This window comes from Bremia lactucae, linkage group LG17 (assembly GCF_004359215.1).
Source record: "Bremia lactucae strain SF5 linkage group LG17, whole genome shotgun sequence".
In the NCBI taxonomy this organism is placed as follows: Eukaryota; Oomycota; class Peronosporomycetes; order Peronosporales; family Peronosporaceae; genus Bremia; species Bremia lactucae.
In genome coordinates, this window is record NC_090626.1 from 66,737 (window position 1) to 92,487 (window position 25,751).

At 43.9% G+C, this 25,751-nt stretch overlaps 1 protein-coding gene across 1 annotated transcript; it reads right to left on the reverse strand.

Moving 5' to 3' along the window:
• Positions 1 to 21,748: 21,748 nt before the first annotated feature.
• On the reverse strand, positions 21,749 to 22,468 carry CCR75_003295 (uncharacterized protein; the record flags this gene model as incomplete). The annotated part of the gene is made up of 1 exon (XM_067961392.1): positions 21,749 to 22,468. The coding sequence occupies one exon, from the start codon at positions 22,466 to 22,468 to the stop codon at positions 21,749 to 21,751; it is 720 nt and encodes a 239-aa protein (XP_067823590.1).
• Positions 22,469 to 25,751: the final 3,283 nt, after the last annotated feature.

The following is a 25,751-nucleotide window of genomic DNA, read 5'->3' on the forward strand; positions in this document are numbered from 1 at the left end:
TCACAGCCAAAGGCTGCACTCATGTCGTTAAAGACACGATGTTTCGACTCCATGGGATACCCCATGAATTGGTCTTAGATCTAGACTTAGATTTCCGACAGAGTTTTGGCAATCGGTGTTCGAATCACTTGGAACACAGTTAAAAATGTCAACTTCTCACCATCCTGAAATATATACTCAGATGGAGCTTGCGAACCGTATACTGGAAGAAGTACTTTTCGGATACGTCCAACCCTTTACAAGTTAGAGCGAATTCTTGCTAATGGTAAAATTTGTCATCAGCAGTTCAGCGCATGCATCTACGAAGGCATACACCGTTTTTCGTTAACGACTTCCGCCATCCACGAAGCGAGTCGTCCCCCCTTTAATAAGTGTTATTTCCAAAACAGGTGGGTATAGCAATAATGCGCCGACTTAAGAAGAGGATGACATCTCTGGATCGCGCACCGGTCGCACTGAAGACAAAAACAAAACCGAGTCAGCAGGAAAGTTCTCCTGGCTCGAGAAGCAGTGGTCAGTTTCGTATAGGATTCTATCGCTGATGCGGTGGACTGCAGAATCAGAGCTCTGAAAACGGAAGAGCAAAAATTTTTATTTAATGTTAACGACCTGTTCCAACTGTTACGTTAAATTTTCCAAAACATGTAGCGACTAATGTGAGCATCACTATTTTATTACCCAGGTATATCGGCCCGTTTCGTGTTCTGCACCGCCATAACAATGCATACATGATCGAGCTGCCTGGTAGGATGCGTACGCATCCTACGAGGTGAGGCTTTCTCCGGTTTTATATCAAATTGGCGCGATCTAAAGCATCAGCCAAAGACCGATGGGCCCGAGACAAATAATGATAGTCTCTGGACAGAGTCTGATTGTCACAAATCAGACGTTCCACTGCATCCTCCAAGGATTCTCTCTTTGGACGAGCTGTCACCAGCTCGTGCTGAACGGACTGATAGTCCGTTCAGACCGTCGACCGTCATTGCTAACTCGCGACGACGGGATCGTTCGTGATACACGTCCCTCTTAAATATGGAGGATGTGATCCAAGTCACGGTGATGATTCGTGTTCAACGAATGAGGCGAGCCCAATTTTACTTGCTCCTTTACAAATATTGACGGATTCGAGTGGGGAGAAATGTTCCTTAGTGAAACGCTTCTTGAACCACCGTGAAGTGAAAGGGGTTCGAACTAGTTACCTCAGGTGTTGGCGAGAGTACCCACCCTCTCGTGACAGCTGAGACTTCGTCGTAACTGGTGATGGACGTTTCGTTTCTCGTCCGGCAATTCGACGAGACCCATCTTCCTTGACAGAGGTCCATCAGAGAACGAGCGCTTCCCACGTAAAAGGATTGAAGGCTCTCAATTACTTCGCGCATGAGTAGGCTTAGTCGGCGCTTATGGCGGACGTGAAGGCGGTCCTACATGGGCGATCTTTAAAGCAAAGATTCGTGCCATGTACCAGCCGCCAAACAATGAGGTGTTGCTTCAGGCGCGCTTCTTTGGAGCGCGAGAGGCGAAGCTATCTCTGCAAGAGTATGTGCAGGAGATGCGCTCGCTGTCGGCGTCCATTATCTCACAAGAGATGAGCATCATTCAATGAAGATCTTTAAGGGAGTATGCCTTCTTTGGGGCATGACCTGCACCCATAAAACAGCATAGACATAAGTTCTTCCACGAGAGGCAAGGTACTGCTAATCTAGACAAACGATGCATGTCTCAATTCCTGCAAAATATGCAGTTTACCCAATGCGGTGTGTATAAGCGCTTGCGTGTCAAACTCGCAAGCTAAATTAAGCATTTTCGCATACAAAGGTGCAAAAATTACGTAAACATACTGCAGACATGTCAACTTATATCTGGTAGCAATGTGAATGCCAAGTCATTATGGATGCACCCATCTTTGTCATATGATCTCTTTTCATTGGAGGCTGTGGACTTGGCGTTGCTAAAAAAGAAGATTCGCACGCATTATTATTATCAGGAAAAGCTAGTTGCGCAATTGGCGCTTCGTCTATAGAGCGCTAGATATCAATAATTATCGTAAAAGAGGTGGTCGGCTGTCGACTTGACTACTTAAAAGCACAAATTGTCCGCACAAAGTTGTTGATACGCGTAGAGGATATTTATAATCGAGTCTGCCCAACTATGATATCTCGTGCAGGTTAAGATGGAGCTGAAATATCTTATCTTGTCTATTTTCTTTCCAAGCAAGGTGAAAACTGCACTTTGTTGCTCTGTTGGCCTGAAAAATCCAAAACATCGGGGTTAAATGACCTCTTCATATATAAAGTAAGAACCGTTATTGCTAATTGCCGCCATTGACATAAAAACTTGTATTTTAACCGTGGCAGCTTTTAGATGCTTTGCTTGGAACTCGATCTTAATAGCGGATGATATGCCACTTTAGTGCACTGATATCCGTCAGTTTTCAGAATACGCATAACCGCTTAAATTTGTGTTCATCAGTTAATTAGGAACATTTGTATAGGCAGGAGCAACATTTAGAAGCATTGAATGCGCTTGATACAGCCTCATTGCATACGCCATCTATTGATAGTGGGAGAGATTTATCGCCCTCCGCTCTCAGCATTCATTATTGTAGGTCTGATATTGGTGTCTGCGTTCACCGGCTAGTTACGAATCCTTTGCCAGGTTGACAGGCGAGAAGAGGCGACTGTTTGTTAAACGAATTGCGTTCTCGTAAAATCGGAGTGAAGTGGAATGAATTAGCTTTCAGTACAGTGGCTTCTCTTATAGAAATAAGTTCACGGTGCTAAGTGTGCAGAATCCGTATGACCTCATCGTTAGTTGACAAGACACTAACCATGGATAGACTGGCGCAGTTCCTAACTACGCAGGACACCGAAAAGGGTGTCTCCTACGAGAGGTCTATGCAACTGATGTCCTGTCCAACACAATTGAGGGTGTGATGACGAAAATATCAAACGTCACCAGAACCCACGTAGAGCCTAGAGCCTGGTGTAGCTGAGAATTTTCCCGAAAGGAAGTCAGGCGACACAAAGTATTACCCAGATCGGAGAGACTAGTAAACGATGACAAGCACTTAGGAGTCGAATAGTCCTACAGAAACCCGAGAGCCTGTGGATAATGATAGCGAGTTGACAGGAAGTCGAGTGTCGCAAGAGCCGGAATAGAGCCCATAGCCTGGTGCGGTTGGAAGAGATGCGTTAGCCGAGAAAGCTACAGTATCCAAGCATATGGCAAAGTGCAAAGTCGCTGGTGACTCGGAAATGAGGACCCGACAAATAAGGACGATCAGGGTACGAAAAATCGAGTCACTTTCGGATCACTTCCGTTTAAAGAAGTGAAATTGTAAAGGAGACGTTTGAGGCCGGTATTGACAAGATAGTAAAGACTGTCTTAGTCAACACGTCTTGGGATCTGGGCACAGGCGGATGGCGCATCGTTAACGCTTCCAATAGGCTAGATACGGCGACCAAACCGGCGCAAATTTCGATTTCGCGGAAACACGGATTGTTAAATTCCGTGAAGAGTCAACAGTAATTTCCTCGTTGGGCGTTAAGTATGGCTACTATCAGGAGCGCTTAAAAGACTCCGATGTAGCCAGAGCGACAGTAACCCCCCTCAATTGTACGATTGGGAGTGGCTTGTGATGCCGCCAGGGTTAAGGAGTGCACTGGCGACTATCAACCAAATGGTGGCTCTTGTAAATTGTTAGTACCGTGCCTTCAAACCCACAAATCTAATGATTATTCGTGCTTAGTACGATCGTGAACGGGCTTAGCGAGATAGAGTTACAACAAGCGTCATTTGGATGCTGTCCTCAAGATTGTCCAATTGTACTTCAACTTACAAAAATGCGTCAAGGGTCCCCGAGATGCCTGTACAAAGCTGCATCGTAAGTACATAACGCAGGCAAGCAGACCCAAAAAGGGTAGCGGTTGAAGAAATTGTCGGTTCCACGTTACGTAAGGGTTGAAGAAAACGTTAGCCCTACGTCACGTAAGGGATCTGGGCAATTCCTAGGGATCGCTAAGTTCATGCACACGTATAGCACGGTAATGCGGAGCGAACAAAGCCATTGTCTGACATTCTGAAAAAGATGCAGAATGGGGTTGGTCAAAGAAAAAGCAGATGCGCTCACATACAGTGAACTAGTCTCTTGTAGCGGCACTGATGCTGGCATTCCCAGACACGGGTAAATCATTCAGCGTCATCGAGGACGCATTCAATTTTGCAATCGTTAGCGCGCCGATGCAGGATAAATTCGGCGTTGACCGTGTCATCTCTTCTCAGTCCCGGCTTCTAAAAGCTAGTGACGAATAATTGTTTGCATGACTTTGAGCTACTTTCAACTAAGCACGCACTTCTTAAGTTTTGAGTGCGCTGCTCGTGAAAGAAGAAAAAATCAGCTTCTCGCCGTGCCAGGTGTGTGTAGTGTAGTGCAAAAGTACTCGCCTACATAGGACGCTTGTAACGGGACACTTTTCGCTAGTAAAGCAACAGTACTAGCCAACCTACATTGATAACAGTGAACGCGAGGTGCCTCGAACACTTCACGTACATTGACGTGCAGAGAAAGGTTATCAGTAGCTAAGAAGTCTAAGCTACTAGCGGTCAATACTAAGGCTTCAGAATGAAGGAAGAGAACCTGTACTGAAATGTTTTGTTCCTACCGAACAAACTTCTTTCTACTGACTTGAAGTTTAAATATTTAATAATGCAAAACGCCTTCTTGCGCACCGCCAATCGTGCCTCGTGCGATTGGCGGGAGCTGATTTAAACTTGTATCAACTAATAAAAGCACTTAGTGTCTTGTTGCCTCAATTTTACCAAATTTGGTAATATTGGGAAGTTAATCCAAATTAATAATGGATATAAATGTTGATCATATTAATTTCCTCTAATAGGCAACATATTTTTTATTTCTCTTTCTGGGAGATAATATTCATATACCCGGACATACTCATTATTCAACAATTACGATAGTGACTGATGTAGAGTGACACAGAGCACTATTTTCTCTCTCTCTGTAAAGTAGCACTTGTTTTATTAATATTAATTACGACTCTTAATTGCGCATGGTATCGAAACCCGTGCGCACAGCTTGTAAAGCACAAGCTGGCAGCTACACGACTAAGTAGAGCTGCTAGAAATGCAATTGTTTCAGTAGACGCTCATGCGTCTACTGTGCGGATATCGCCACTTCCTACTCCAATTAAACGTGACTGGTACGAGTCGGCTCATCGTCCAACTCGGCGACCACTGTGAAGGCTTCCTGCTAACCCGGGCCACTTTCCGTCAAATCCAAGGGACCCGATGTGACAATCCAAGCGTTAATGGCGACCTTATTTAAGTCGTCAGACTCTTTTAATGTGAAATCATTTTGTGATTACTCCATGGACGACGATAAATTTTATGATTCAAAAAAATATCACCAGGAACGAAGCAATTTTAAAGGTCACTTTAAGTTTAATGCTGCTATGCTACTGATGGTGCTAGAGTGCCACACAAGGGACGGATTGATCTGGAGATCACTCCGAGCACAATTTTAGCTTGGATGCTAACATTAACCAACATGCGTTGTGGCTCGCTCCCAATAAGAACTGCTGATACCCTTCCACAGGCAACCTGACTTGTCAGTCTGGTATGACCAACGAACACTACAAAATTCCGGTTCGACACATCCAGGCTTCACAAACTTGGTGAGGACAGAATTGTATTCTTCGTCAATAGCTTTCTTTGGAATCGATTTTACAGATGCAAGCATTCAAAAATGTAACTTCTTTCTTTTAATCTTGAAAAACATTCATGCTGAATGTGCAAAGCACAGCATGAGAGGCCTAGCTTAACAAGCTAGTTTCTTTCGTGACCGTTTTGAAATACGGACTGTACTCGGTGCATGATATAAGCTACATTGTTTGTCCAAGAAATTGGTTACCTTCCTTACCGTGGGAAGATTCGTGCTCTTGCTGCTTTGAGGGTGTGGTTCATGCCCGTAAGGAAGACAACTCCCTCAAAGACCCTCACTGGAGAATGTGCATCTCATCTAACTTGCACGAAGGGATTAAGAGCCTTTAATTATTTTACGGAAGCGAGAAGCGCTCGTAATCCAATAAATATTATGATCTAAACGGTGGGTCTCAGCATATTAGCCGTAACGTCGAAAATTAGCTGAGAACGAAGTTCCCAACTATCATGCGATGGTGGATACCTTTGCCAACGAGCGAGGTAGTACATTTGAACCCCTTCACCTTCCGGTGGTTCAAAAAGCGTTTGACTCCAAAAACACTTCTCACCACTCGAGTCCGTCAATGGATGGAACGGGAGGAAAAATTGGGCTCACTTCATATGTCGAACTCATGACTTGGATCACATTTTTCGGTATCTATGGGAGGATGTTGATCGTGAACGTTTCCGCCGTCGCGATTAAGCGTCGACGGTCGACAATATTTGTCTCAAACTGTTGCAAAACCGTGACTAATTTGCTAACGAAAGCATCAGTCTTTCGACACAAGCTGATAACAGCTCGCCAAACTTTCCATTCTTGAAAGATTATTGAAAATGTCGGATGCGTGAGAGCCAGACTCTGTCCTGAGGCCATCAGTGTTTGTCCCTGGACCATTAGCCGTGCCGGTTTGGCCCGAAATCGAAAAAAAGCCCCATATGATGATACGGGCCGAGAATGCGAATGCATCCAACGAGGCAGCTCGTTGGTACGCATTGCATTGGCGGGAACAGGCCGATATACTAAAACAGTAACTTTTTGCTGGCCACATTCGTCACTTCATGTCTAGGTAGATTTACCATAGACAGTATAAAAGATATTTAACATTTTTGATAAAAAACATATGCTTTTCCATCGTTGTCAGAGTTTTGTTTTATTGGTCCATTGCGGCGGCGATGGGATCCCGTATGAAACGGACCACCACATCAGCGATGGAGTCCTGTACAAATCGGACCACTGCTTTCGAGACGGAAGGAATTTCCCTACTGATTCGAATTTTTTTGCTTATTAGTGCGCTCGGTGCGTACTGCGGAGAAACCATTATCTTTTTTTTAAATTAGTAGCATTGCTCTCACTGGCTTTACCATTTTTCGATGCTAAATAGTATCGTTTTATTATATTCAGCAATAGCCTTATCGCTATTACTGAGTTTGTCTTATTCAATGTCAATTGAATCAATCTTAATATCGTTTGCATTAAATGTTGAGTCAATGCGTGAAGGGCTCGACTATTATTTGCTTGAGCGAGTCCCGTCACTAATAAGAGTCACCATTCAACAAGGTGGTACACGTGGATGGCGTAAGCCATTAATGAAAAACGGTGGAGGCTTTGTTGATGATGCACCAAATTTGATGGCAAATTAAGCCACGGCAAGTACTCGTTTTAACTCGTAAATGAGCGGACGTGTCTGCGGAGTATTTTTCGAGGATATGGTTTGCACGTTCTGTCTAACCATCTGTTTCCTGATGGTCCGAAATAGACCTTTTTACTGCGTGCAAAGTGCCTAAAACAAGAATTGCCAACCTCCGCCGTGAGCCGGGAGTCTTGGTCTGAGACCAGTTCACATGGTAACCCGTGGAATCGAAATATCGTGTCAATGAAGACACGAGCAGAGCTTTCGGCTCCGGTACTGCAGCAAGATGTACCATCTTGCTGAAACGATTAACAAACACAAGAATACCATTTGTAAGTAATTGTCTTTGGGAAATCTGAAGACGAATTCCATAAAAATGGGCTGCCAACAAATGTCTCAAGCGGCAGAGGCTGTAACAGAGCGTGAGATGAAGGACAAGGCTTCATCCGTTGACAGAATCCTCAAGCACGTATGTACTTGCGGACAAATTCATAGTGGCGTGGCCAGTAAAAATCGTGGCTTAACGTGAGATAAGTCTTCTCACGTCCAAGATGCCTACTTAATTACGTATCGTTGCACTCCTATGATGCGTAAAAGTAAATTTATGATTAAAAACGATGAAACGAGATTTATCGCTAGTAGTAGCTGCATAATTGAACGACCCATTGTGTTGCCTATCGACCTGATGAAGAAAAATGCAATGTTGGATGCCCGTAAGGAGATTTTGTGAGGGATAATTAAGGTAATTTATCAAACCTTTGAGAGCCTTATCTTCTTAATAAACTCTTATTACGTCGTCAACGAATGTTGACGATTGAAAATTTATTGCTGCAACAGTGGGCTTGTGTTCAATGTTGTTTTGCGCAGCCGGCTCAAAACGGGCCGGCGCGAAAGGGCACCAGCGACAACATTAAGTCGTCCAGGTTTATATTTCACGGAGAAGGTATACTCCGTAAAGAGAAACAACATCTCGCTTTTCTATGCTAGAGGTAGGGACTATTAACGGCCGTGTGCAAAGACGCATGTTCCGTATAGACAATGAACGGTCTTTTTTTTTAGATAGGCTCAAATTTAGCCAGTGCATATTTCATGGCATGGCGTTATCATTCACTATAAAATTGCGTTTAGGTGGCTGAAGCCAACGCGATTGACAGCAGACGACGCGCTCTTTGCCGTCTGTATCATATTGTACCAGCGCACAGCCGATTGCGAAATTGCTGACGTCACAGCCCACATGGTCTGTCTTGGTCCGCAATCGTCATAATTGGCGGTTGCATCAAGCTTGCTGAAACACTCAAACGAACGCTGACAATCAGCGTTCTATCACCGTTTTACATTCTTCTTATTTCGGCGAATTGCGGGAATACTTAAGTAAGTACGCCGCTAAACTAAGGAACTTTCGAAGTCCCTTTACATCGACTGACACAGGCCGATCGGTGATGGCCTTGATCTTTTCCGGATCAGGACGTACAGCGTGTTTACCCACGATGCACCCATATAGTGGTATTTCGCTTGCAAAAAATTTTCAATTTTCCAGATTTGCATAAAGCTTATGCTTACTCATAAGTGTAAAAACCTTTTGAACGTGCGTACGGTAAACTTCAACTTAGACTTTCCGTTCATGGCTATGCTATGAACAAAGAAGTCATCAACACAACTCGGTGCGTAATCCCGCACCGATCTCAACAAATTGGTTACACATTTGTTAAATGTCGCAGGGGCATTACTATGTCCCTGTGGCATGACTAGCCACTACCATAGCATACCGCTTGGGGTGCTTACTGCTATGAACGGAATATCTTGTTCACGCATAAGGATATGATAGAATCGATCCATCAGATCCATTGACGAAAAGATAGTACTCTGTAACAAACCATCAATGATTAGGTCTTTTCGTGGCATCGGCGTTTGAGCCGGATATTTTTGCAGCGTTCAGTTTATTAAATGCATGCACGATCCGCCATCCTCCTGTTGCTTTACGCACACAGAAGGTCGAAGAGCTTTGTGGAGAACTTGATTCCCTTACATGGCCCGTTGCTCAGCGTTCGGCAAAGAATTTGTCGGTCCTTATTACTTATTCAATATGCATTGGCCGTTGCTTCATGACACAATTTTTCGAACCTGGGATTAGATCGATTTCGTGTCGAAAGCCTTTATCCTTAGGCAACTCGCACGGTACGGATTCAGGAAATTTAACTTTGAATTCCAATAAAATCCTTTTTGAAGGATTTTTTTCAAAGACTCTCAGGATTGAGACGTAAAAAAACGTTTAATTCGAGTCTTCTCATCGATAACACTTTCTTCCATCGATGAGCTGCTGAGATTCGGGTAGTTTTCATGAAATACTATTGCCTACCAAATATTCGCCATGCACTGAGCATCTGTGACAAGTACGCAGATCTGCGTGAATTGCCACTACAAGATCACGCAAGAACCGTTTCTTTTTGAGCGTTGGCAATTGATTTATCTCCGAACTTAACTTCGGAGGCACTATCAGATCAAATATATAATCGTCTACACTTGATCCGTTTCTTCTTTAGACATTTGTTGTCTCAATTATCTATTTGTAACTTACTACCAAGGGTATCTGGATACCTTTGACCATAGGTTTGTGAGGACATATTCCCACTGGATTTTAAGGACTTATTCCCGGAATTTTTATTCAAGGAGTAGCCCCCCCCAACTGCCTCGAGCTGTGGTTGCACTACCGCAACGAGATCGTCTACGATCGAATCTCCAGTCGATCAGGGACTTTCGTACTGTCTCTTATAAACAGGCGTTGGATGTTTCTTGGATATTGCTTTCTAAGCAAGCATCCTTGTTTCGTACCATTCAACTTATTTGAGGGGTCGAACTTCGGCGCTGCCTGTGCTTGTGCACATCCGTCGGGATCTAACTCCACGATGTGCTGGGTATTCACCCTGAGTTCTTGTGCGGTCATGCTACCGACCCCGAAATTAAATAAGCCACTGAGATGCGACAATGAAGGTGACAAGAGCTTCGACTAGCCTCCATCAATCAAGTTCAAAGTCTACAATGTGAGTAAAGATACGGAATAGATAGACAGCTAGTACATCAAAGAAGTTTTATCGATTCAATACGAGCTGGAGGTTGCATTAATTAATTTCACGTAGTAGTAATATTGGAAGGAGTAATGTTGCACCTTTCCACATATTGTATCTCGAATAGCTAAACTTTTGCGGTCATATCGAACGTAGACTCCAGCGTAGATTATCGGAATCTTCAGACTGGTGTCGAGCGTCGCATTGGACTGGTAGCTGCTTCTAGATGTTGCAGTTCGTTTAAACCCAATTTATCGGCAATTTTTAAGAAATTGTCCCACTCCTCGCACATTTTCTTTTAGAGTGTGCGACTAGTGCCACAGATGTTTTGACTAATTGCAACACCTCCAAGTGGCTTAATCAATGTAAGCCAATTGGATTGGTCGATAGTGTGGCTATATTATTGGCTCGACGTAAGATACATTCAACAGGAACAACTGTCGAGCTCCGATTTAAGCGGTACAAACAGACGCTTCAACCTGTAGCGGAGCTACCTCGCTCCTGAAGTCAGAGACTTATAGACTCAGAGAGTCTCTCAGTTCTATAGAACTAATGCCTTTAATAACTGAGCGAGTTGTACAAGGTCGTAGAACTTAATGAATCCTAGTTCACGGGATTCAGGGGTTTGCAGAACCAAGTGGCAACTAGGGCCCGAGAGTATATACCTTTAAATTGCTTCTATCTCCGACAGATCACCTGGCCGTTACGTCACAAGGTCGTTACTACGACGAGAAAGTTCAATCATCAGATCTCAATGTCAGTCACAGCTGGGTTGACCGCAGCGGGACTCGATCCCTGGCCTAAGAAAGGCATTTAACGCTTTAAGATCAAAAGGGATACTGCGCTTTATTTAATTCTTTAATCTAAAACGTAACCCTCGCTAATTTTAAAATAGATTTTGGCCACCACATTGATCTGGCGGCGACCACATTTGTTACTCATAATAATTGGGATTCAAGTAATTCTCTATTTTAGAATATGATAAAAGGACATTTTACCAGTAAAGTGAATGTATCACAACAACAATTCCCAACTGATGTATGCCCCATTACATTCCCCCCCCCATCAGGCTGTTGACCCTGAGTGACAACATTCGCTTCATTTCCTCTTTGACGTTGGAACCTAAACAGCTAACCATTCGTTTTTTTCTTTCCTTTGTCTCATGACAATCAAGCGTGAGTCACAGACTCTTAGCACCTTCCTCGACGATATAGGAACGGTGAACTATGAAAGTCATTCTCCATCAGAAGAGGAGGAGAAAGCGCGTCGTTCTTACACGCCTGCTATTCCGGATGAACGACGGCGGGCCCCGAATCCGTTCCCAGAACGTGGTGCCGCTGAAGTCTTAACTGCATTGAGCAGGGCACGGGATCCTGAGTCCGTCATCATTACGAATCCGCTCGATGAAGAGCAACAACGGGCAATCATCATAGAGGAACAAGCTCGTCGTCGAGCTGCCAGAGATAGCAAAAGCCAAATGCTTAAGCTCATAGTGAATATATATTCACTCCGCTTCGTGCGAACGAGCGTATCGAAGAAATAGCGGGTCACAGCTTGACCATCTGGATCTCCGGTGACCCGGCGAAGACGCCGGAGGAGATTGAGCGATACCTTACGCCAAAGGTTGTGACGTGAAGTCAGTATCTGACATGCTTACGTGATTAAGCCCGTGGGGCTTCGGTGACCTCCAGGGAAATTCCGATCGTTTTATTTTTAAACGAAACAAGGAGTGAAAACGAAGTATCATTTTGAGAACTGAGTCCACCGGCCCGCCGCCTCTGTAATATTTGTAATCTCAGAGAGTCTGCGGATGCGGCTTATGTTCGTTTGGAACGGAAGCTTCGCTTCGATTTCGCCAAGCTTAAGACCAAAGGCCAGTAGCGTTCGGCATTTATGCCACAAAACGAAAAAAAGTCTAGCCGATATTTCAGTGCTTTGGTTGACCGTACAACCATGAATCGAAGCCGCGCTGAGGCTATACACCCAGCTAATCACACGTATAGTAGTGGGAGCGTTGTTTGACGCGAGTTGACCCTGAGCTTAAAAAGGTCAACGGCAAACGGGCAATCTTGCCGAAGAGATACCTCAAACTCCCAAGAGTTTTCAGAAGAGGAGTACCCTAGCCACTCAGAGCCTTCAGTTTCTCCACGTGAAACTGAAGGCTCCCCGCGCATCAAGTAGCGCGAGAGAGGGTCGAAACATCGGCGGAGCATTTGATACTCTAAAGCACGAGGTGCAATTTCTTTGTGAGGTCCTTGCTCGGGTTGAGAGCTCCTTGGAGGCGATTCAGAATCGTCTTTCGCTGCTAGAGCGTCAGCAACCTCGTTTAGAAAGCCAGCTGGACATCCTGGGAGGATGCAGCAATCTGCGGAACGACCGGCTGTCTTGGCGCAAGCGCCTTTAAGTTCACGTGGGAAGGGTCCTGATATGGATTAAGCAAGCCGACGTAGTACACTGGGTGTATCTGCAGCTTGCTAGGACGAATTAGCGTGTAAGCTTGGCCCTCTTGGCATTGACCGTAATTGGTCCAATAAAGCGCGTACGCAAGTTGGTCTTGAAGACCACGAAAACCAAGTTAGTAGATAATTTTTTTAGCGTTTAATAAAACGCGGTCTCCGACCATATAAGGATTAATACAGCTTCTGCCTTTGGCATCTGCTTGTTCTTTTTGATTGTCTTGGCTATCAGCTATTGTATCCGTTACATGTCTTGAGACACTAAATTGCATCGCGAGAAACTCGCTTACTTGTTTCCGAATGGTAACTGGGATGCTATCAGCAAGCCTTGTGGCTAAATAAACCCACCAAGCCCTGAGCCACGCAGTGGAATCGTTAACGGAACGTGTGGGTAGGTGGGACCATTGGCATTGAACGGATTATAGCCTGTAGAGGCATGGACAGCGTTATTCAACGCAAATTTACCACTGGGAGCATTGAGCTCCAGCGCTTTGGCGTCTGAGCACACACAGTACGTAAAACGTCTTCAATGACGCGATTGACACATTCAGTTTGACCATGGGTATGCGGATGGTCCGCGGTGGACATGTCCAATCTGGTTCAATCACTCGGAAAATTGATTTCCAGAATTTACCCGATAAACGGGTTCCGATCAAAGACAATTGCGCTAGCAAACCGTGTTGTCTAAACACGCGATCGATGTTCAGCCTTGCTGTACCTTCACCATCAATGGAATCTGGCACAGCCGCTGAGTGACATTTTGCTCAATCGGTTAACAAAGACCACTATGCCAGAGTTCCCGGCCGAATCTTTCTGTAGACCAAAAACATAATCCATACTAATGGACTCCCATCACCCTATGAGTACGGTGGACTTGCCAGTGGCGCAGCAGCATGCACCGAGGCTTTAACTCGTTGGCAAGTTTCGCATGTGCGAACGTAAGTGCTGACCCATTTATAAAGTTTGGGCCACCAGTAAATCTGGCTTACAGAGCCGTAGGTCTTTCTCTACCGAGGAGACCACCAAGGACAGTATCGTGTGTCGCATAGAGGATTCGGTACTTCAAATCCTCATCATGAGGAGTAACGACGCGCGGAGGGTCCGCGATGTCTGCGCAATAAAGCAAAAGGTTGTTATCGATAAAAATCGATGTAACCTTGCGCGCAAACGCGTCGGTTATTTAATATTTTAATCCGAGTTCTTTTAAGCTCGTAGCAAAGCTACACACTGTTCATCCTTGGCGTAAGCCGAACGGATTAATTCACGAATACGTGGCATGATAGTCTTTAAATGAGAGAGCTAATAATCCGGCCTGCGTGATAACGCATCGGCCAAAACATTCCGCTTGCCGGGCTTATACTTCACCTCGAAGTTGTAATTGGCGAAAGAGGATAGCAATCGGGCCATTCTCTGTGAGAGATGGGGCGACTTAGTCGCCGTGCGTGATGACGCGTGATCTGTATATATCACAAAGATGTATTTAAAAAAATCCTTTATGTTTTTGGATACCAATTATATTAAAACTAAGTAAATAATTAATGATAATGTAAAGGTAACGAATGAATGATATTTATTAAAAAATAAGATTAACATTGTAAATAAGTTTAATTTTAAAAATAATATTTCTGAACTAACATTATTTTGTTAGATTCATTAACTAAAAATAATTATTTTAATAAATATGAAAATTTATTTTGAAAAGTGAATGTCCTGTAAAATAATAATTATTACTCTTATAGAAAGATTGATGAACTCTGAATTTGACGAGAGCATACTTCATCGCAAGTAACGCTTTGTCATGAACTGGGTAGTTCTCTTCCGCAGCTTTTAGCAGTCTAGACTCGAACGCAATAACACGTTCACGCCTATCAACATCGGTTTGTAACAGAACACTGCCAATGGCAAAGTTCGATGCGTCACAGACGACAATGAAAGGCCAATTTGGATTTGGCAGTGCCAGGACCGGGGCATGGATAAGACTAATCTTAACTGCTCGAAAAACAGTATGTGTTCTGTGCTAGTCCAGCACTCTTCTGTATCGTTTTTAAGGTAATTAGATAATGGCCTAGCCATATCAGCGTAAATTTTCGCTATATTTGTGCAAATAATTGGCGAGACCTAAAACTTAAGCTAATCTTTTTGTTTTTCAGGAACCGGCCAATCTACTATGGCTTGTACCTCGGCGGCATTCACTCTGAGGGCTCGCTTCCTAATGAAGCACCCTAAGTAAGGAAATTCTTCTGCGCCAAAATGCATTTAGATGCATTGGCATAAAAACTATTTGTGGACATGCACTTGAGCACTGCTCGCAAATGACATATATGGTTATCCACGTCCGACGAACCCTGCTCCGCACAAATATGGACAAACTGTTATCAAAATAAGTTTATGTATAACCGCGGTGAGGACGGAGCAATTGCTGCACTAGACAATTTGAATAGCCGATGCATATGATAGTCCTGGGGGCATTACCAGCCACTCCCACGGCATACCAAATCGGGTGCTTACCGCTGTAAGCGGAACGTCGCTAGCTCACAGGAGCAGCTGATACTGACCATCGTCTAAGTCGAGAGCACTTACATCGTACACCCCACCATGCTATTCTGAAGAACAACTTTTCTAGAAATTGACGCCTGTGCTGGTTTGGTAGCAGTAGAAGCCTATATAAGCATACACAACGCGCTATTTATCATTTGGCTTTCTGACACAAATTGTCGGTGTCGAATTGGTAAATTTACTCTCACATACCGTCTAGCCTCATCTGAGCACGAAAAAAATCGTGAATGACGTCAAATGTTCCTTTGGTACAGGCCACTGTCGTGTGACACAGTATTTGGTTCCCGGAACCAAGTCAATTTTGTGAAGGACACCTCTATCCGAGGAAAAACAGATGATGGATTGGTATATACCACATCTTGGAATTCCATAATCAAGGAATAATTTGGATCTGTAGGATCTTTAAGGATCGGTGACCCACTACGCGCACCTAGTGCAGCTTTTGTGGCATCCAGGACAGCTTTGTCCAGAAGTGACGATGAGTTTAACTCAATCAGGGGTCGAACGACCACCACCTTAGATTAGTCGCCAGCCTTTAAGGCTCGGCCGCACTCATCGAGTGACATTTCGTCTAGCTCTCAAAGAGCATGTAACGAAGGGATTGCCGCAAGGCTAACTTATCCCTCAATGTTACCGGTTATACCATTTACAAGCGCGTGTAATTGCTCACACGTATCATTTTGTGAGGGAATAAATACTTCGCGTCTCCCCTGTCTTAGAGTAGAGCCAATACGCCTCTTCGAGGCCGGGACATTCACGTTCCCGAATTTTCCAGCCTGTAAAAGTTCTATTCCAGACATGGTGTCTAATTTGACATCCGACAAGGAGTTAGGTTACACAACTTCCTTTACCAGCGAACATTACGTGTCGCTCACGTGCATTAGAACGGTTTGACCCAAAATGCCCGCCAATAGTGTCACTACTGACACTCAGTATGGTGCCACCTTGGCCGACCACACTCGGTAGACTTAGATGTGCCACTCAACGTATTTCAGGGATATTAATTCCTTGATGACTCGACCTTACGCCAACAATGTTTTAAGCATTCAGTGAATCGTTATTACAACGAGTGTCACTCGATGGAGTACGTGTCGTTCCACTTCCTTTTTGTGAGTCGGGCTCAGAATTAATGTTTTCAACATTGAAAATTATTAACTCAGGCATTCCAATGTCTATATCACTTGACAGACTCAGTCAACAATCCGCGCCAATAGCGCTTTTGTTATCTAGCAAAGGTGGGATATGACTCTCCAAAACTTTGCTGGGAATATTGCGCGTGGTGCCTAAGGTCTTAGACCTCCAGTCGATCCATGGCTCATGGCGTTCAAGACAGGCCATACCAAGGATGAGATCATACCTCGAGTCCAAATTGAGGACGAGACAGCGTTCCATACTGTCAAAGTCCAGAAACTTTATACCTAACTTCAACTAAAACTTTGGGAACAGTGACACGAGTCCCAGTCGCTAAGCGAACAGTGATTGTATCACTTCTATGCGCTTTAAGCACCTCAACGTATTGTTGACTGCCTTTTAAAGGAAATACATCGAGCATAATTGCAAAACGCTCCTGAATCAATTAAAATTGACCATGGCTTATCGAAGCCCATCACAGTCGCTTGAGTGATTTACAAGCCAGGCTTGTACTCATGCCCCGTGCCATGCGCACCGAGCTACCTTGGGGCTAGGTCCTGACTACTCTCACCTCCTACAGGTTCAAAAGAGCCTAGGTCTTCCCTAGTAAGGCGCTTCGCACCTTCTGGGTATCGACGTTTTCCCGCACTGTACCAGATTTTTGATAAAGGCAGGAATTATTTGCGTAAGTGGTTAGGTCTCGCCATTATTTACACAAATATAGCGAAAATTACGCTGATATGGCTAGGCCATTATCTAATTACCTTAAAAACGATACAGAAGAGTGCTGGACTAGCACAGAACACATACTGTTTTTCGAGCAGTTAAGATTAGTCTTATCCATGCCCCGGTCCTGGCACTGCCAAATCCAAATTGGCCTTTCATTGTCGTCTGTGACGCATCGAACTTTGCCATTGGCAGTGTTCTGTTACAAACCGATGTTGATAGGCGTGAACGTGTTATTGCGTTCGAGTCTAGACTGCTAAAAGCTGCGGAAGAGAACTACCCAGTTCATGACAAAGCGTTACTTGCGATGAAGTATGCTCTCGTCAAATTCAGAGTTCATCAATCTTTCTATAAGAGTAATAATTATTATTTTACAGGACATTCACTTTTCAAAATAAATTTTCAAATTTATTCTAATAATTATTTTTAATTAATGAATCTAACAAAATAATGTTAGTTCAGAAATATTATTTTTAAAATTAAACTTATTTACAATGTTAATCTTATTTTTAATAAATATCATTCAATCGTTACCTTTACATTATCATTAATTATTTACTTAGGTTTTAATATAATTGGTATCCAAAAACATAAAGGATTTTTTTAAATACATCTTTGTGATATGTACAGATCACGCGTCATCACGCACGGCGACTAAGTCGCCCCATCTCTCACAGAGAATGGCCCGATTGCTATCCTCTTTCGCCAATTACAACTTCGAGGTGAAGTATAAGCCCGGCAAGCGGAATGCTTTGGCCGATGCGCTATCACGCAGGCCGGATTATTAGCTCTCTCATTTAACGACTATCATGTCACCTATTCGTGAATTAATCCGTTCGGCTTACGCCAAGGATGAACAGTGTGTAGCTTTGCTACGAGCTTAAAGGAACTCGGATTCAAATATTAAATAACCGACGCGTTTTGTGCGCAAGGTTACATCGATTTTTATCGATAACAACCTTTTGCTTTATTGCGCAGACATCGCGGACCCTCCGCGCGTCGTTACTCCTCATGATGAGGATTTGAAGTACCGAATCCTCTATGCGACACACGATACTGTCCTTGGTGGTCTCCTCGGTAGAGAAAGACCTACGGCTCTGTAAGCCAGATTTACTGGTGGCCCAAACTTTATAAATGGGTCAGCACTTACGTTCGCACATGCGAAACTTGCCAACGAGTTAAAGCCTCGGTGCATGCTGCTGCGCCACTGGCAAGTCCACCGTGCTCATAGGGTGATGGGAGTCCATTAGTATGGATTATGTTTTTGGTCTACAGAAAGATTCGGCCGGGAACTCTGGCATAGTGGTCTTTGTTAACCGATTGAGCAAAATGTCACTCAGCGGCTGTGCCAGATTCCATTGATGGTGAAGGTACAGCAAGGCTGAACATCGATCGCGTGTTTGGACAACACGGTTTGCTAGCGCAATTGTCTTTGATCGGAACCCGTTTATCGGGTAAATTCTGGAAATCAATTTTTCGAGTGATTGAACCAGATTGGACATGTCTACCGTGGACCATCCGCATACCCATGGTCAAACTGAATGTGTCAATCGCGTCATTGAAGACGTTTTACGTACTGTGTGTGCTCAGACGCGAAAGCGCTGGAGCTCAATGCTCCCAGTGGTAAATTTGCGTTGAATAACGCTGTCCATGCCTCTACAGGCTATAATCCGTTCAATGCCAATGGTCCCACCTACCCACACGTTCCGTTAACGATTCCACTGCGTGGCTCAGGGCTTGGTGGGTTTATTTAGCCACAAGGCTTGCTGATAGCATCCCTGTTACCATTCGGAAACAAGTAAGCGAGTTTCTCGCGATGCAATTTAGTGTCTCAAGACATGTAACGGATACAATAGCTGATAGCCAAGACAATCAAAAAGAACAAGCAGATGCCAAAGGCAGAAGCTGTATTAATCCTTATATGGTCGGAGTCCGCGTTTTATTAAACGCTAAAAAAACTATCTACTAACTTGGTTTTCGTGGTCTTCAAGACCAACTTGCGAACGCGCTTTATTGGACCAATTACGGTCGATGCCAAGAGGGCCAAGCTTACACGCTAAATCGTCCTAGCAAGCTGCAGATACACCCAGTGTACTACGTCGGCTTGCTTAAGCCATATCAGGACCCTTCCCACGTGAACTTAAAGGCGCTTGTGCCAAGACAGCCGGTCGTTCCGCAGATTGCTGCATCCTCCCAGGATGTCCAGCTGGCTTTCTAAACGAGGTTGCTGACGCTCTAGCAGCGAAAGACGATTCTGAATCGCCTCCAAGGAGCTCTCAACCCGAGCAAGGATCTCACAAAGAAATTGCACCTCGTGCTTTAGAGTATCAAATGCTCCGCCGATGTTTCGACCCTCTCCCGCGCTACTTGATGCGCGGGGAGCCTTCAGTTTCACGTGGAGAAACTGAAGGCTCTGAGTGGCTAGGGTACTCCTCTTCTGAAAACTCTTGGGAGTTTGAGGTATCTTTTCGGCAAGATTGCCCGTTTGCCGTTGACCTTTTTAAGCTCAGGGTCAACTCGCGTCAAACAACGCTCCCACTACTATACGTGTGATAAGCTGGGTGTATAGCCTCAGTGCGGCTTCGATTCATGGTTGTACGGTCAACCAAAGCACTGAAATATCGGCTAGACTTTTTTTCGTTTTGTGGCATAAATGCCGAACGCTACTGGCCTTTGGTCTTAAGCTTGGCGAAATCGAAGCGAAGCTTCCGTTCCAAACGAACATAAGCCGCATCCGCAGACTCTCTGAGATTACAAATATTACAGAGGCGGCGGGCCGGTGGACTCAGTTCTCAAAATGATACTTCGTTTTCACTCCTTGTTTCGTTTAGAAATAAAACGATCGGAATATCCCTGGAGGTCACCGAAGCCCCACGGGCTTAATCACGTAAGCATGTCAGATACTGACTTCACGTCACAACCTTTGGCGTAAGGTATCGCTCAATCTCCTCCGGCGTCTTCGCCGGGTCACCGGAGATCCAGATGGTCAAGCTGTGACCCGCTATTTCTTCGATACGCTCGTTCGCACGAAGCGGAGTGAATATATATTCACTATGAGCTTAAGCATTTGGCTTTTGCTATCTCTGGCAGCTCGACGACGAGCTTGTTCCTCTATGATGATTGCCCGTTGTTGCTCTTCATCGAGCGGATTCGTAATGATGACGGACTCAGGATCCCGTGCCCTGCTCAATGCAGTTAAGACTTCAGCGGCACCACGTTCTGGGAACGGATTCGGGGCCCGCCGTCGTTCATCCGGAATAGCAGGCGTGTAAGAACGACGCGCTTTCTCCTCCTCTTCTGATGGAGAATGACTTTCATAGTTCACCGTTCCTATATCGTCGAGGAAGGTGCTAAGAGTCTGTGACTCACGCTTGATTGTCATGAGACAAAGGAAAGAAAAAAAACGAATGGTTAGCTGTTTAGGTTCCAACGTCAAAGAGGAAATGAAGCGAATGTTGTCACTCAGGGTCAACAGCCTGATGGGGGGGGGAATGTAATGGGGCATACATCAGTTGGAGAATTGTTGTTGTGATACATTCACTTTACTGGTAAAATATCCTTTTATCATATTCTAAAATAGAGAATTACTTGAATCCCAATTATTATGAGTAACAAATGTGGTCGCCGCCAGATCAATGTGGTGGCCAAAATCTATTTTAAAATTAGCGAGGGTTACGTTTTAGATTAAAGAATTAAATAAAGCGCAGTATCCCTTTTGATCTTAAAGCGTTAAATGCCTTTCTTAGGCCAGGGATCGAGTCCCGCTGCGGTCAACCCAGCTGTGGCTGACATTGAGATCTGATGATTGAACTTTCTCGTCGTAGTAACGACCTTGTGACGTAACGGCCAGGTGATCTGTCGGAGATAGAAGCAATTTAAAGGTATATACTCTAGGGCCCTAGTTGCCACTTGGTTCTGCAAACCCCTGAATCCCTTGAACTAGGATTCATTAAGCTTCTACGACCTTGTACAACTCACTCAGTTAATAAAGGCATTAGTTCTATAGAACTGAGAGACTCTCTGAGTCTATAAGTCTCTGACTTCAGGAGCGAGGTAGCTCCGCTACAGGTTGAAGCGTCTGTTTGTACCGTTTAAATCGGAGCTCTAAAAGAAAATGTGCGAGAAGTAGGACAATTTCTTAAAAATTGCCAAAAAATTGGGTTTAGACGAACTGCAACATCTAGAAGCAATGCGACGCTCGACACCAATTTTGAAGATTCCGATAATTTACGCTCGATTCTACGTTCGATATGACCGCAAAAGGTTAGCTATTCGAGATACAATAGGTGGAAAGGTGCAACATTACTCCATCCAATACTACTACTAAGTGAAATTAATTAATGCAACCTCCAGCTCGTATTGAATCGATTAGACTTCTTTGATGTACTAGCTGTCTATCTATTCCGTATCTTTACTCTCATTGTAGACTTTGAACTTGATTGATGGAGGCTAGTCAAAGCTCTTGTCACCTTCATTGTCGCATCTCAGCGGCTCTTTTAATTTCGGAAGCGACTTTACTAGCCGCATCGGCGGTGACCGGGGTCGAACGCTTTGTCCAACCTGAAGGAATGACTTCATTGAGAAGAAAAGCTGTTGCATGGGCTTTACTTATGCATTCTCCAGTACCAAATGTGGTGAGAATACCAGATCCTTGTGCGTACGACTGCGCAATCTCTTGTTCTGTAATTGGAGGGGTACCGTAACATTGAGCAGTCGTACGACGATTGAGATAAGCCTCCCCCAGATCTTTCGCACACAGCTTATCGCCTTGACCACGATTGATGAGGTCGGTGAACAAATCTTTGTCCGCAAACATGGGATCTATACCCAAACAACTGTTTAAGTGAACAAGAGAACCGTCGTGCTCTCCAAGTGCCCTTCTGGATAGATCACTTAGCGAGATAGGTTCCTTTAAAGATGCTGTTAGAGCGGTGACAATGGCTATATCTTGGTTAAAGACGTCAACAATGGCACGATTAATGCTTTCTCTCGTGAGGCTTTGGCCGGAATAGTTTAAGTATCCACAATTCGCGAGCGTATTGAGAGCTGGGCATGGCCCTCGGTGGTAAAGCATGGTATTGCCGGGGACTCCCGAGGCAACAGTGGGATCGGTCGGCTCACACTGGTCCATTTCGCCGGTGCTTAGCGCTGCGAGAATGGCAAACGTGAATCCGAAAACGGGAGAAACCATTCCAAAGTATGACGATCACGAACAATTGAAAAGTGAGGATTCTATACGATCGGCTGGATTTCGATGGTGCAGGCACGAAGGCAAGGAATCAGTACTGGAGCTCTTCGGAAGATGAGGCTTGAAGTTCGTGTAAATTCTCGTGCTCAGAAGCGGACCCAGTACAAAAAGAGCGAATAGGGGATTAGGAGGCTTTACAACCCAACTTCTGCTGCTCTTACGTTTTCTAAAAGAGTGTAAATTACAACAAATTTACAAGTAAAAAGCGATAACAAATCTCTGTACTTTTGTCGTTTCTGACATTAATTAATTTAACACTGTTACCCGTTTTTGCATAAATTGGTTCTGTTTATAACATTACCCTTCATAGCTCACATCCGGATTTGATTCCCGAAGGGGAACGGTTTCTCGTCGTTTTTGGTAATCATATTCGGACCAATATATATCCGGCGCATCCACACGAAGCTTTCACACAGTCCTGTCCGTCTTTGTGGCGTAAAGGCTTGTCTTCATTGCAACTATAATTTAAAATTGAGCACAGGAAATAATAAAAAAGCCGATAAAATTGTCATTTTATTTAGAAGTCAAATCTACTAACAGATTTTTGTAACTAGCAAATAATTTCACAAGAAATGAGACAAGCAAAAGATTCCGACAGACCAGCAAATGAGCTTTTTACTCCGACTCGCGCACTGCCTTTCTATTTTTGAGCAAGAATTTTTAGAATAGTAGACGCTAAATACGATAGCGAGCAGACTGGCCATGCTGTCAAAAAGAAGCCATCCCAAGTGTAGTGGGTTGTGCCTTTTCTATGGCGTCACTTCTTTGGGTGTTTCTATCTAAAATCTAGAACACCAACGAGTGGCTGCTTTATATGAGAACTGAGATTAACAGTCCTCACTACGCGACGCGACTTGATTTGATTGAGACTGCCGCTTCACCGCTTCAAATCTATCGATCCTAAGCATCTGGATTGTCATGAATTTTCTTGCTGTGGCACTCGTCACAAAGTCATCTGCTCTATCGATTTTATTTTCATACGAAAAGGTTGACCTATTTCCATGTGGCTTCGTGGCGCATTCATTTTCGAAGTGTGCGTGCGACACAGCCCATCAAAGACGCACCTCTACTTTAACAAGGGTAAGTAAAGAATCTCGGTATGCATTGTATATCAGAGGGAGAGAGTTCACTTGCGGTCCTGACCGTAAGTGAACTAAAAAAATCAGACAGGTCTGACTTTCTTAAAGGGTGCCAATTTAAAATCCTCTATCGTGGGTTGTGAGATTTGTAACGCATATCGGGCAAAATGTAAAATGGACTTGTTTATGTATCTCTAATTTTCTTAGGATGCTACCACGCATGTTCGTCGTCGGGTTCAAAGTGAGCCCATCGGCCTTTGAATTCCGAAAGATGTCGCTCGCGATCGGACTAGCCGTCTCTGAGCCATTTGCCGTGCAGGAAGTATCGTCGCTGCAAGGACATATTTTTTTCGCACTGTAAAAATATCCTATACTGTACATTCGTTCATGATGTAGATCAATTTGCAAACGCAATGTGTGTGTTTTAATTTGTGAGCTTGGGGCATGCAAAACCATTTGGAAAGTAAAAACGATTAAGTAACGCAGTCTCCAGCTTTGTATTCGAGTAATAGGAGTCCTTGTATCGCTCGGGTCTACTCGTTGGCAGCTTCTGATGCAAGTTCAGCAACACCATGAGGACACCATCTGAAAAGCGCTTTGGCGCACATGTGTCTGATATAATCCTTCCGATAAGAAGGATACTGTATTTTGTGATGTTTTCGTATTGGTCACCAAACTAAAAGCTATCTTCCAAAATTAATAAGGCCCCGTTCAAAACGAATAAATACGACTCAATAATGTTTTTGTAATGACTATAAACACAGCCTTTATGTAAGCGGTAATATTTGTGGTCCACTTTCCTTAATTTTCTTAAACTTTCTTACAATCGTGAAGGTCTACCTTGCAGTTCTTCATCCCAGGGTCTGCCATCCATCATTACGAGATCTGGTACCATGAATCTTCTCGTCGTTGTGCTCCACTCTAGAAATACATTGACGCTGGGCACAGAATTTCGAAAATGTGAAGGCTTTTTCTGGGCCCCGCTACTGTCAGCTTTTGCTTACTTTAAGTCCACGATAAATTGTATCAATCGATATATATATTATCAATTCCAACAACCATGTTGAAGCTTAGGAGCTAGCAATGTAAATTTAAATAAATATATATTTCTTTGTTTCGCACGTCCTTTATTTTGTGGTTTTCTGAAGGCTCAAATATTTTTGAAAGGACGATCTCTATTGGAAATAGCGACGAAAGCGGACCATTTTAGTAAACGTCTAAATGCAACTGTGTTTGCAACTGTGTTTGAAACTTTGCCCTCACGCTTGCAGAAGTCAAATACGGCAACTGGTCTTCCCAACACTCCATATCACTAGTGCTGCGGATGTAACGGGCCAAAGCTGCCCTAATGTTACACAGTCTCCGTTAAGTACGCTTTGTGTACTGAAGGGGATTGTCGATTACTTAAGTGAAGTAATTAGACCCACCATTTATGTGTGGTTCACATTGTGAACCCCCGCCCCTTGTGTATGTGCTGCGGATGTAATGGGCTAAAGTTGCCTTACGTTACACATTCCCCGTTAAGTAAACTTTGTGTACTTAAGCGCATGGTCAATTACTTAAGTGAAGTAAGTAGACACACCACTTGGGTGTGGTTCACATTGTAACCCACCCTTGTGTATGTGATAAACAAGGGTGTATTCACATTAGGAGGATAGACGGCTAGTGTAACGGGGCACTGAGACTTGTACTGTTTCAGTACAAGTCCACTTCACACTGCTTCAGATGTGAGTGGTGCATCTCGTTAGGTGACGTACACTGTACGTATAGAGGAAGACTTCTCTTAAGGCAAGTTAGCTTAAGAGTGTAAAATGAAAACTGTATAAATATAGTTAAGTGTCTTGTTAATCTATCATTGTAAATGCTGACTTAACTATAAACTAATACTAAACATGTAAATGAATTCTTATCTATCTTATCTCGTAACTCTCTTTGATTACTTCTACAGCTGATTAGTCTGCGGAATAAATAGACATAATGGTCTATACCTATTTATGGATAAGAATTCAGGAAATTACTATTTAAAGTAATTTCCTCCAAATATTATCTACCTTTTGGATAATATTAATTAACAACCTTTTAGTGTTAATTTCATGTAACGATACACCCCGTTACATCACCCCTCCCTTAAACGACAATCACTCTGA